General features: G+C 39.7%; 1 protein-coding gene across 5 annotated transcripts in view; it reads right to left on the bottom strand.

Moving 5' to 3' along the window:
- TRIO (trio Rho guanine nucleotide exchange factor) overlaps positions 1-12957 on the bottom strand; it is a 269555-nt gene that overhangs the window by 69914 nt on the left and 186684 nt on the right. For all 5 annotated transcript variants that reach the window (XM_020781274.3, XM_020781278.3, XM_072998502.2 and 2 more), the window contains exons 31-33: positions 11262-11363; positions 9846-9988; positions 8457-8556 (exon numbers count right to left, since the gene is read on the bottom strand). In XM_020781274.3, coding sequence (XP_020636933.3) covers positions 8457-8556; positions 9846-9988; positions 11262-11363 — 345 coding nt within the window. The remainder of the gene's footprint in view (positions 1-8456; positions 8557-9845; positions 9989-11261; positions 11364-12957) is intronic.

Below are 12957 nucleotides of genomic sequence, written 5' to 3'. Positions count from 1 at the left end.
TGACTGCATGCAATTATTATACATTTTAGAAATCCTGATAAATATTTAACATTTAAACTAAACAACTAGGAGCAAGGTCCGACTCTCAGACTGCATTCTGAAATGGAAAGAACAACACAAACTGCTTTTATAGCGTCAACTTCGTGGTGAAGATGTGTACCTGTGCCCTCTTACATTAGCAGCCAATATCGTACTTACCAGGCAAACAAAAAAAAATATTGATTTGACTGTAAAATATTACACACACACTCACACTAAATGGAAGTCTATACCAAATTTTCCCAACACATACCAATGTCATACCATGTTAACAACACTATTACCATGTTAAGCCACAATACAGGAAATCCTCCAGCAATTCACACCCCAAACAAGTACTAGTTGTTGTTGTTGTTCTGACTTATATACTGCCCTGTAGTACTCTGGGTGGTTTATAATGTAATTATGCAAACAACACTTTACTTCCCAATGAGCTTGGTACTCCTTTTACTGACTTAAGACGGATGGAAGGCTAAGTCAACATTGAGCCAGATACCTGAATCTGTCAAGATTAAACTCAGGTTGTGAGCAGAATCTTGACTACAATACTGTAATTTAACCACTGCACCACAGGGCTATTGTTATTGGCATGTTCATAAAACTATTAGTGAGCAAAAGGTTTCCTTCTTCTGAAGCAGATGGTCCTAACAATGTGGGAGATTGTGTTTATGAGCTAACAATCATAAATCCATTCCATATCTGCAAATCTATTATACCTAACTTAATTGCTGATATATCAGTAGGTTAATCTAATTTTCTTATGAAGCAGTCTGTTTGTTACCTCGAAATTCAGGTATAAACAGATCACATTATTATTCGCATGTTGGCTTTACTTCTGAATAACACAAACAAATGTTGATGCTTGATACCGGATTGGTTGCACCCGATAGTAGATCTCCTTCCATTCCTGGATAACATATGCCGAAAACAGAGGATCCTACCAGCTGCTTTCTTTACTTAAGAGACTTCCTGCCATGTTCTTTCTAGTTTAGTGATGTTACACTAAGGTAGAGTCACATAAAATTTCATGAAAATGTATCTTTGATTATACATGATACCATTGCGTCTTACTGAATAAGAATGGACAAGAAGCATCTGCCAGACAATCATGGGAGGGGGGAGAATACACATTTTCTTATCTTTCCTACACACTATCAGGTTTAAGTTTGGAGAGGCTGACTGGAAGTTTCTCAGAACTTTCCCAAGACCACTGTCTACCGGCTTTGCCTTCTAATCCTCGTTTTGCAAAAGGGGGAAGGCAGGGAGAGGAAGAGGTAAAAAGGGGCCTTATGTTTCTCATAAAGAAATAAAATAAATAAATCAGCACAAAACCAGCAAGACACAGACAGGAATTAATTATGTTGTTCCTACTGAGTCTCTCAGGACAGCCTCCACTCAAGTTATGAGGTGCATGCTTTCAGAAACATGCTTCCTCCCTTCTTGTTAAGTGAATTTGGGGTACCGGTCCACACTCCCCCACCTCTCGATTTCTGTCCTTGCTATATTAACTCTCTGTGAATTTAAAATTACGCCAAAGAGAAGGTATTAGAAGGAGGGTGGGGAGAGCCTAGGAAAACTCCTGTTGTGGGAAGGATTGATTTATTTTTATGGCCCTCCTTGGACTGGAGTTAGAAACAATTAAAAACAGCTGTATGCCTGAAGGGGTCTGAGAAAAGGCCCTTTCTGATTTATCAAAAATGTAGACCTTCTAGGAAAAGAAAAACAAGAACATTGTGAATGAAATATTCCTGCTTTATCGGCGTGAATGTATTGTTCAAAATTGAGCTCTACTAGTCCCATCCCCAGAGAGGATCAAATCCCAAATAATTGTGGTTCTTTGGAATGTTTAAAACCATATGGGAGCTTCTGTGCTCCGACACATCTCTTGTGTCCCTCTTACAGCAGATGTGCAGGGTGCAATAGGGCATAAAGAAATGAAAATATAAAGCTGGGACATGAAGAAGGACAACCAGGTTTCCATGTAGTTAAAAGCATTTCAGACAAAGGAAGTCATGGAGGACATCTACTAGAGGAGTGCTTCCTCCCTTCTTGTTAAGTGAATTCTCTGAATTCTATGCAAACTACTGGACTCATGCTACAGACTCCATTCTTCAGACATTTCAACAGTATGCATTCAGCCTAAACAAATAAAAACATAAAGCAGAGATGGGAAGAAAGAGATCCAGAAATATTATCTTCTACTGAGGTACATTTTAAAGTGCTCACCAGTGATGCACGTTTTTCTGAGAAAGTTTTATTACAACTTTCATACAGATTACAACTCTCATGTTACCTTCAAGAACATACGGAGACCAATATTTGTATACTATTTTTTCTTCTAAATATTGTCTTTACAATTATGTAAGCTGTCTTCAGTCCTTTTAAAGGAGAAAGGCAGGGTAAAAATATTGTAAGTAAGTAAGTAAGTAAGTAAGTAAGTAAGTAAGTAAGTAAGTAAGTAAGTAAGTAAGTAAGTAAGTAAGTAAGTAAGTAAGTAAGTAAGTAAGTAAGTAAGTAAGTAAGTATTTGAAGCTTGTTAAGGAGTGGGACAGGGTGGCGCTGCGCTCAAACTGCAGAAGCCTCTATGCTGCCAGGTCAGAAGACCAGCAGTTGTAAGATCGAATCCATGCGACGGAGTGAGCTCCCGTCGGTTGTCCCAGCTCCTGCCAACCTAGTACAGTGGTGCCTTGACTTACGAACGCTCTGACCTACAAACGTTTTGAGTTACGAACAGCTCCAGAAGCGAAATATTGCTTTGAGTTACGAAAGGAGCTTTGACTTACGGACGGAAAAAGGCGGGTAATTCAAACCGTTGCTGGCAAAGAGGCTGCTTCTTTGAAGCTCTTTCGCCCCAACAGTTAGAGCAGGCAGTTAGGGACCTTTTTTACTCCTGGGGCAAAGGAGGAAGAAGGAGAGGCAGGGCGGTGTGGGTCTACTAACGTGTCATTGCTGCCAAAGGCACGGGTCGACCTGTGAGTAAGCGCCTGCCCACCGGATCCCTTCCTGGTGCGGCTGCTGCCTCTGGCAGCCTTTAAAATTGGAAATGCTGGGGTCTAAAATGCAAGTCTCTCCCCCACATCATCTTCTCTCTTTCTATGTTCTTTTTGTGATGAGGAGTTCTGTGCTGGGAGAATGCTTGCTGATTGTTGGTGCAAGCAGCCTTTAAAATGTAGCTTAAGACTCAGGTCTCTACCCCCCCCCCCCTTTCTCTACGCTCTCTTTTTGTGACGAGGGGTCTGTGCTGGAATAATGGTTGCTGGATTCTGTGCCTTTTAGGGTTTGTGTACTGTGGTGTGCTGAACCATAGTCATGGCTCCAAAGAAAGAAAAGAGCAAAAGGCCAAAAAAAAAAAAAATCATCTCCATTGAAACAAAAAAGGAAATCATCAAAAAGCATGAACAGGGCATGTGTGTGATGGAACTGGCTGCAGAATACAAGATGCCAAAGTCAACCATTGGCATCACATTGAAGAAGATATCTTGAAAGACATTGTTGTGGCAAAAGGAGTCACAATCCTAACAAAGAACAGGCCACCCCGATGGAAGCTGTGGAAAAACTTTTACTGGTGTGGATGAACGAGAAAGAGCTAAAAGGGGAAAGCATCAGTGAAGCCATGATTTGTGAAAAAGCGAAGAAGCTGCACCGTGATTTAATGGAAAGAAACCCCTCTGGAACTGCAGCTCAAGAAGAATTCAAAGCCAGCAGCGGGTGGTTTCAAAATTTCCAAAAGAGAAGTGGCATCCACAGCGTTGTAAGACATGGGGAGGCTGCAAGTTCTGACTATTTACAAAACCAAACTCTTCCAAATGATCACCTCTTCTTTCTTTTCTTTTTCAGATTATTGAATTAAAACTTGGTTTCTGGGGAGGGGGGAATCAACTAATTGGCTAATTACTGCTGTTGCTAATAGCCTCTCACCCCAATCTTCTTCATGAAAATTAATATCAGAAGAGTGAAGCACTATATAGCACAGATCTTTCCAGGCAATTCTCCTCGCCCCGATCAGAATTATAAGGGGAAGAGTGTGGAGTGGTTGTACCTTGAAATGTATCTTTGTCCATTCATTTTACTACTATACACTTATTGCTGAGAAAGGTCTGAAAGCTAGACAACTTGCACAATTTAGAATTCATTGTTCCTTCCTGAGTGCAGGTTTTCCTTTAACTGGGGCTATTTTGTCAAGACATACAACTATCATGGTGAAAATTTATTGTACTCATTGCATGTGTGCGTATGCATGAGAGAGTGAGCAAGTATATGCACACCAAAGCAGGACTGTTATTGTACAAAACACACATAACATCCTGCCTAAATGACACTTGCCAAATATTAATAGTTACACTATCTGCAAAATACAGCTGGTATAAATCCCATACTGCAGTAACAAATTACTATGGTAACATCTTAATGTATATCTATTTGCCAATGAGATTTACTCCAACTCCATTATGCCAGTGTTACATAGGATTTCGGCCACAGTTTTTCCTACAAAGATAATCTGCAAATACTTTATGTGCTTATTTTCCTAGGTGCACACTCTGAGAGCTCTCCATTTCATGCACTTAGGAGGATGAGAAATAAATCTGCTGTTTACCTGATCTGACACCAAAGCCTATGGTGACAAGTTAAGCTCTCATTTTCATGAGAGGGTTTTTGCTTCCCAAGTGTTAAATTTGTCCCTTCCCTATACAAAACAGGGAGTCAGAAAGATATGATAGTTAAGGAGCCTGGAAAAAAGAGGCTACACAAACACATGTAAATGTGTTTGTATACAGTCTGATTCCATAATGAAACTTTATGAAGGTTTTTGGGAGGGAACTATATCCAGCAGTGCTGAAGAACATCCAAACTGCTACATTTCTCGGCATAAACAAGAAGCTCGAGATTTATCCAGTTACAGCACCCTCTACTGGCCCTATCATTAAAGTTTTATCTCTGCAGAGAGCCATACATTGTTTCTCAAACATCCCTGTGCTCTCAGAAGAATCTTGCCTTCTCTACTTCGATGTGATGCCAGATTAGGCAACTATAAGTACTTATTATACCAATAAGTGTTACACCAATATTTGCTCTTATACACTCTCCAAAACAACATAGTTGTCAGAGAAGCCACAGGTATTCTGGCAGAAACTTCTAATAGGGACATAAACATGGGAAGCGCAAAGTTGGAGCCAGTTATGCTGTGCAGAGGATTGGGTCCCAAGGGCATAGTTAAGGGGGAAGTAAGGAAGTTCTCATAATTCAATCAGAAATAAGTAGGCAAATGTTTAAATTGGGAAAATGTTTATGTATTGTATATTTATTCTATGATTTTAATAATGTAATTTTTAATAATGACAATAACAAGAATCTACAGCTGGGCTGTTGTCTAAATATGTACTCTCCAACTTGCAAGCTTATAAGAACGCCAACCACAACACTAACAATGTTTTTTAGAATTTGGGCTTCTTTTCCCACCTCACAGATTTTGTATCACCTATACTTAAGAAAGAGTTGTGGAGAACTTGAAAGTTCACCCTGTTTGGATTATTTAAGCAATCTTTAAAAAGTCTTACACAACCCAGAACTGTACAGTTGTTTTATTATTTGCTAAGGGAAAATGCCAGCAAGTTTGGAAAACTCAGCAGTAGCCAGAGGATTGGAAAAGATCAGTCTACATTCCAATCCCAAAGAAGGGCAGTGCCAACGAATGCTCCAACTACTGTACAATTGCACTCATTTCACACATTAGCAAGGTTATGCTCAAAATCCTCCAAGGTAGGCTTCAGCACTATGTGGACCGAGAGCTCCCAGAAGTACAAGCTGGATTTTGAAGGAGCAGAGGAACTAGAGACCAAATTGCTAACATGCGCGGGATTATGGAGATAACTAGAGAGTTCCAGAAAAACACAACTACTTCTGCTTCATTGACTACACAAAAGCCTTTGACTGTGTGGACCACAGCAAATTATGGCAAGTTCTGAAAGAAATGGGAGTGCCTGACCACCTTATCTATCTCCTGACAAATCTATACGTGGGACAGGAAGCAACAGTTAAAACTGGATATGGAACAACTGATCGGTTCAAAATTGGCAGAAAGTGATGGCAGAAAGTGATGAGGAATTAAAGAACCTCTTAATGAGGGTGAAAGAGAGCGCAAAACCTCTTAATGAGGGTGAAAGAGAGCACAAAAATGGTCTGAAGCTCAACATCAAAACTAAGATCATGGCCACTGGTCCCATCACCTCCTGGGAAATAGAAGGGGAAGATATGTAGGCAGTGACAGATTTTACTTTCTTGGTCTCCATGATCACTGCAGATGGTGACAGCAGCCACAAAATTAAAACACGCTTGTGGAAAGCAATGACAAACCTAGACAGCATCTTAAAAAGCAGAGACATCACCTCGCCGACAAAGGTCCGCATAGTCAAAGCATAGTCCACAAGCTATGGTTTTTCCAGTAGCGATGTATGGAAGTGAGAGCTGGCCCATAAAGAAGACTGACCGCCGAAGAATTGATGCTTTTGAATTGTGGTGCTGGAGGAGACTCTTGAGAATCCGCTGGACTGCAAGGAGATCAAACCTATCAATTCTGAAGGAAATCAAGCCTGAGTGCTCACTAGAAGGACAGATCCTGAAGCTGAGGCTCCAATGCTTTGGCCATCTCATGAGAAAAGAAGGCTCCCTGGAAAAGACCCTGATGTTGGGAAAGTGTGAAGGCAAGAGGAGAAGGGGACGACAGAGGACGAGATGGCTGGACAGTATCATTGAAGCTACCAACATGAATTTGACCAAACTTCGGGAGAGGGCGTGGCATGCTCTGGTCCATGGAGTCACGAAGAGTTGGACATGACTTAACGACTAAATAACAACAGGGGAAAATGAGAGACAATGTGCAAGCCTATCTTCCTCCGTACTCTAGAACAGCCATTCTCAACCTTTTTTTTTTTTTGGACACAGCCATAAAGACAATATGAAAGGAATATAGGCTGAAGCAGGATTGGATAACAAACCCTATAAGATGGTGAAGAACTGCTTTCAGTCTGTGGCCCCTTTCAAATGTGCGAGGGGCTCCCAGGGGTTCATATGGCCCCCATTGAGAATGGCTGCTCTAGAAGAAAGAGCAATTGTGATTTACACATTTTTAAAGCGCGAGGTCTAGATTTAGCGAAAGGGCCTTGGTACTGTAGAAAGAGCCTGATGCTCTGCAAATCCTTGTGGCAGGCAGTGGGAAAAGCTAGATATTTTGATTAGATGCCCCTTGAGCCCTTGAGAGATATATGCTGAACTCCATTCTCTATCCTGATATGAGATGGGCTTAACTCCCTAAAGGAAACCACAGGCCTGAGTTTACAAAAGCTGGTCAGGGCTGTTGAGGATAGAACATTTTTGAGATGGCTCATCCATAGAGTTGCCATGAGTCAGAAGTGACTTGATGGCACATACCAACACAACAAATTATCTGTCCTTCTTCAGAAGCCATGGATACTATTTCAGAACAGCTTCAGTCTTCTCTAGTACACTTCTTGGCAAGTCATATTTTTCTCTGTCTCTCAAGATGAAACATTCTTGGCATTTGAATGGATGATAGGATAAGGTGACATCATCTACTTGGATCTGGTACAACCTGATCCATCTGTTCCACATGAAGCATGTTCTTCTAAAGTTGGGAATATTTAAAAAAACCATCCTACTTGTCCCTGAATAACCAAAATTTACATTTTGTGAGTTAATTTGCATGAATTCAAGATGCACACAACCCTCACCTTTTAAGAGCCCTTATGAATCCATATACCGTTGATGCTAGATTATGCTCTTATAACTATTTTGATAATCATATTGTGCAAATTAATAGTTCTCCTGCTGATTGCTACCTCTTCAACACATTCTAAGAGGATGATTTCAGGCAATGGGTGCTTACAGTAACTCCTTCAGAAAGCTTCATATGCAAGTTTAACTAAGAGCCAAGATGAGTAAAAACACAGCAAAACTGAATTAGAAACACAAATTCATCTGCCAAGGAATATAAAGTTACAGAGAGAAAAGCATGTATAAAACCTATTGAAGATGATCAACTATAATATTTTTGCAGAGTTCACTACCCTGGCCCAGGTAATGGCCAAAAGAAACATTATTATGTTCTGACTGCAAAATTAACTTGAGTCAGCCATGAACAACACCTGGATAGAACACCACCAGGAACTGTGCACAATTTGTTTCTCATTCCTTGGCAGAAGAGCATAATATAAAAACTTGTTTTTAAAATATAGGATTCGATTCTTAAATAAATGAAAATCTAATTTCTAGCCTCTGTCAGCTTATGGATGTGACATTTTGACTCAGTACAAAACACGTGCAAGACGGAAGGAATTGCTTTTCATTTCCAGGAAAAAGAATGTGCAATCTTTCACAAAAAAACTAACTCCTCTTTGCCTTACCTTGTCACTATCTAGTGTATTCTGTGAAGTTCGTGATGCAATTGAAATAGTATCAGGCTGACTACTGCCATCTCCTTGACTATCCAAATCTTCTCCATCTCTGGAAATATGAGAAGTTACAAGTAATTAATTGGAAAAGCACTGTCTGTTTCAGAAGCTGTTAATACTTCTCTCCATATAAGAAAGCAGATGCTCAGGTAAAATGGAACAACATGGTATATACACCTAAGGAAAAAAATCAGACTTGCTTATCAAAAAGCCTAATTTCATTTAGGCATACTGTTTTGCCTTTCAGTTTAAAGGTGATTAACACATTAATGAATTAAAGAGAACACACATAAACATCAGCAAGTGTGCAAGTTTACTTGAAAATACACCTAAATGGGTAACCTAAATATGGTATTTTCTTACACTACCCATCTGGAGATTATCTGTACTATCCATGCCGTGTATGAAATAAATTATTGTACATGATCCAGCATGTCATACGGCAAGATATCTAAGCCAAAAAGAATTAGAAACAGTGTAACTTTCAACACAAGCCTGGTCATTGTACATCACAAGATTATGGATATCAATGAAGCCACGTGCAAAATTCCCTGGGCTAGATATTTATGTGCACTCTTCTAAGATACTAAGGAGAGCCATGCAAGATCAGAGCAAAGAATTAATGTAGTTCACTATTCTGATTTCACACCACCAACCAGTTGCTTATGGAACACATCCCACTGGGACGCAAGTTCAACTTCACTCCTTGTTTTATGTTCCCCAAACGCTTACATGTATAAGCATGCTGCCACGGATATGGAGAATACAGACATCCTAACCATCCTGACCAACAATAATACAGTCATCTGTTACTCTTGTCTAACTGTGCTCACCGGCAGCCACCTCCTAATGGCAAACGACACAGTTTAGCTATGCTCCCTACGTACCTCTCCACTCCATTCAAACATACAGGTATTTCAAACTTGTCAAATATATGCCTTTTGAAATTTCAACACCAGTCCATTACTGAACACTTCAGAGAGCTAGTCACTTGATGACCTGAAATTCCCTGGAAGATACATTTTAGCACAAGCCCAAACACTCCGACAAGTACAACTGAATTATGCCTATATCTTGAAATGCCAACACAGCCACATTTGGAACAAGGACTAAAGTGTCATGCAACAAAGTAATGCATTTTTTCAAGATTCTGCTTGATGTAATCAGATCTGGAAATCTCATAAATTGGTACTGCGACCTAAGCTAGCAACAGCAACAAAATGGCTGGAACATGCTTTTTACTCAAAGTGACTTCAGCCAAATAGTTAAGACGATTTCATGAATGACGGGCTGGAAAAGTATACCTTGCCATTCTTTGCAGTTGGCTAGGACTCTACTAACCTTCTTCCCTTCTGTTTTGTTGTTGGTGCAGTTTTGGGAATGTGAATTGGTTCTTTCAAGGCTCCTTTCAAATGAATTGTTCTTTCTTGTATCACCTCTCTGATGTGCTTGATCCAATCTTGTTTGTTCTCAATACTGGAAGCCTTTAAGATATAAACATGCCACTTGTTTTGGTTAAGTAAATAAGGGAATTTTTTTTAAAAAAATAACCTTCTTTGGTCAACATCATGCTTGAAGAAGACATGATGCAAACCTGTATGTCTTCATTTATAATAGTGCTGGACAAACTTTAGAGATGTAAAAGTACTTAAAGGTGGTTAAAAAAATTATGAAGAAGTTGAGTAAAGGATTTGTTTCTAATGGAGGTGTGGCGATTGGTTCGTTCACTCCTGCCACTCAAGCTCAAGAGCTTATTTGCATGAGCCTATGAAAGTGCTGGAGGGACCGAACCAATGAATATATATGAGGCTTGGCTGAGGGGAGACAGATTCAGAGAGAGATGGCTGGTTAGTCAGAGAGATAGAGAAGGTGGTAATGATATTGCAAGAGAAAAGAAGTATGTACTGAGAGAAGTGTCGATGAATTGCTTATGCATCATATGTGTCTGAGAAACTTCTGTTATTCAATCTGCTTCACTTCAATAAATAACTTCTGTTTCTGTTCACAAGGCAAGTGTTCTGATATATGTCATTTATATTGTGGATTGAAGTAATCCACTGGTCGCAGTGAGAAGAAAACGTGACGTGAGCCTTTGTGAGGGAAAACAAGCAAGGGACACGAGGGTAAACATCACAAGGTAGCAGAACCACTCCTCATTCCACAACAGGCTGGTTTTAGATGTGAAAATTGCATAGCACAAATCCAACATTTAACATAGGACATATTAAAGACAGTTTCAATAAGGGAAAGGCTACCCCTTTGGCCATCTATAACACTATTCATCAAATATTACTGCAAAATTATTTTGCAAAATCACAAAAATGTTCAAAGACAATGCAGTTGATGAAGGACTTAACAGAATGGTCTGTACTGCAGGGCAGCATGCTGGTTTGTGTTCTGTTTAACATCTACACCAGAGATTGAACACTTCTTCAAAGCACCAGATGTTTTATGAATGCTGATGATCTGTCAATTGCTACTCAGTTGGGCAGTGTTTAGATGGTAGAACACCTCTTAACAGATGCATTAGAAGACATCATGATATATTATGACAGAAACCAACTTAAAACCACCTTGATAAGGGCTTAAATATGTGCCTTTCATTTCAGAAGAAGGAATATCTCAGAGGTGTTACCTAGAAGGGCAATAGAACTACATCATGGTTTTGCCCCCAAATACCTAGATGTTACTTTGGATTGTATGACTAAAGAAGAAACAAAACTACACACTGAAAAAGTATTAATTATTTCCAATTACCTTTAGGACAATTTTGTTGTCTGAAGTAGGTGTCCTTCCAACCCACAGTGCAAACTTGCAAGGATCACCTTCCACGTGTTCTGTGACACCCAACTCTGAAGTCTGAAAATAAAGGGGGGGGGGGAAATGAGAAAATTCTATATAAACCTCTAAATAGCAAGAGCAAACTTCCAGGAACAGTCAAAAGCATTTTGATCAATTTCACAAACTGTCTGTCATGAAAAAAGCATGACAGCAAAAGTCAAAACAAATGGCAAACAATTGCTTCAAATGTTTATTGATTCCTGACTAGCATTTTATTCATATACCATGTGTAGACTTCAGTTATTGCACCCACTCACAGGTATCACTAACCCTACCCTGTTTCCCTGAAAATAAGATCTAACCTGAATATAAGCCCTAGTATGATTTTTTTTCAGGATGCTCGTCATATAAGCCCTTCCCCCCAAATAAGCCCTAGTTAAGTGAAATGCTGCCCTCCACCATTGTGCAGCAACCAGAAGAAGATGACATGACTGTATTTGAATAAATGTAGATTGTTGTCCATAAAAAAACAAAAACAAAACATCCCCTGAAAATAAGCCCTAATGCATTTTTGGAGCAAAAATTAATACAAGACCCTGTCTTATTTTCCGGGAAACATGGTACGTATGCAATTTCTAATGTCTGCTTTGCTGTAATCCAAAATTTTAAAGCTCAGTTTGTCACAAATCATCCCATGACTGTTTGGCTTAGCTACTGGTGTACTAGTAGTATATTCTGAACAGAGCTGTGAACAATGGTGCTGATTCACAAGGTTTTTCACAACAGGTTTAAGGAAGCTTCAAGCTGACTGGATAGCTCAGTGGTTTAGGTATCTGGCTGAAAGTTCAATTCCTCACTGTGCCTCCTGTGAATAGAGCCAGGCTCTGTGGCTTAGGTCAAGCTGCACAGTCCCAGGGTGCTCCCAGAAGAAGGGAATGGAAACCACTTCTGAGTAATCTTTAACTAGAAAACCCTGAAAATGGTCACCATAATTCAGAACTGACTTGATGGCATGCAACTATTATTATTAAGGAAGCGTCAATAAGTAGCCCTCAATGTAATTTGTTTTATTAATGGTTGTGGAGGTTGCCAACAGAACTCTTCGAGAGAAAGAATGTCTACAAAACATGTCAGGATGTATCTCATTTTTGGTTAAGCGCGACAAGATGTCAGTCAGTATGATTCTGGGGAACCTAACTGATACAATGGCATGTTCAATGAGCTCCTATAGTTTTATCTAGAAGTTTCAGACTCCTCTATTACCTTTTTGTACTTTGCTTCATACGTCAAAACATAATAATAATTCTGTATAGGACAAAGAGAAGCTTTCAGTACTATCAGGCAAAAAGCAGAACACTGGAATAATTGGAAAAGCCAAAAGATGACATGTCTAGAAATTTTTTTCCTTGATATGCTGCTGCTGATGTTGAGTTGTACATCACTCTCACGTTACATGGTTCAGCAGTGTCAATTCATGAGGCACTTTATCTGTAGGTCAAATGCTGGCTTAGGACAAAAGCTATCATGTTTGGTTTTGTCAATCAAAGGCTTTCATGCAAATTGGTGTGACTGGCAGTCTGTGCCCTGGAGATACCTTTCTGTCTTGTGCAGGCCAGTTTTTTAGGTCACAGCTGAAGAACAGCGCTGGAGTAACAAGTCCGCCTGCTTGACG

This window comes from Pogona vitticeps, chromosome 4 (genome assembly GCF_051106095.1).
Source record: "Pogona vitticeps strain Pit_001003342236 chromosome 4, PviZW2.1, whole genome shotgun sequence".
In the NCBI taxonomy this organism is placed as follows: domain Eukaryota; kingdom Metazoa; phylum Chordata; class Lepidosauria; order Squamata; family Agamidae; genus Pogona; species Pogona vitticeps.
Note: the sequence above shows the minus strand (reverse complement) of the source record. Positions and strands in the feature narration are given on the sequence as shown.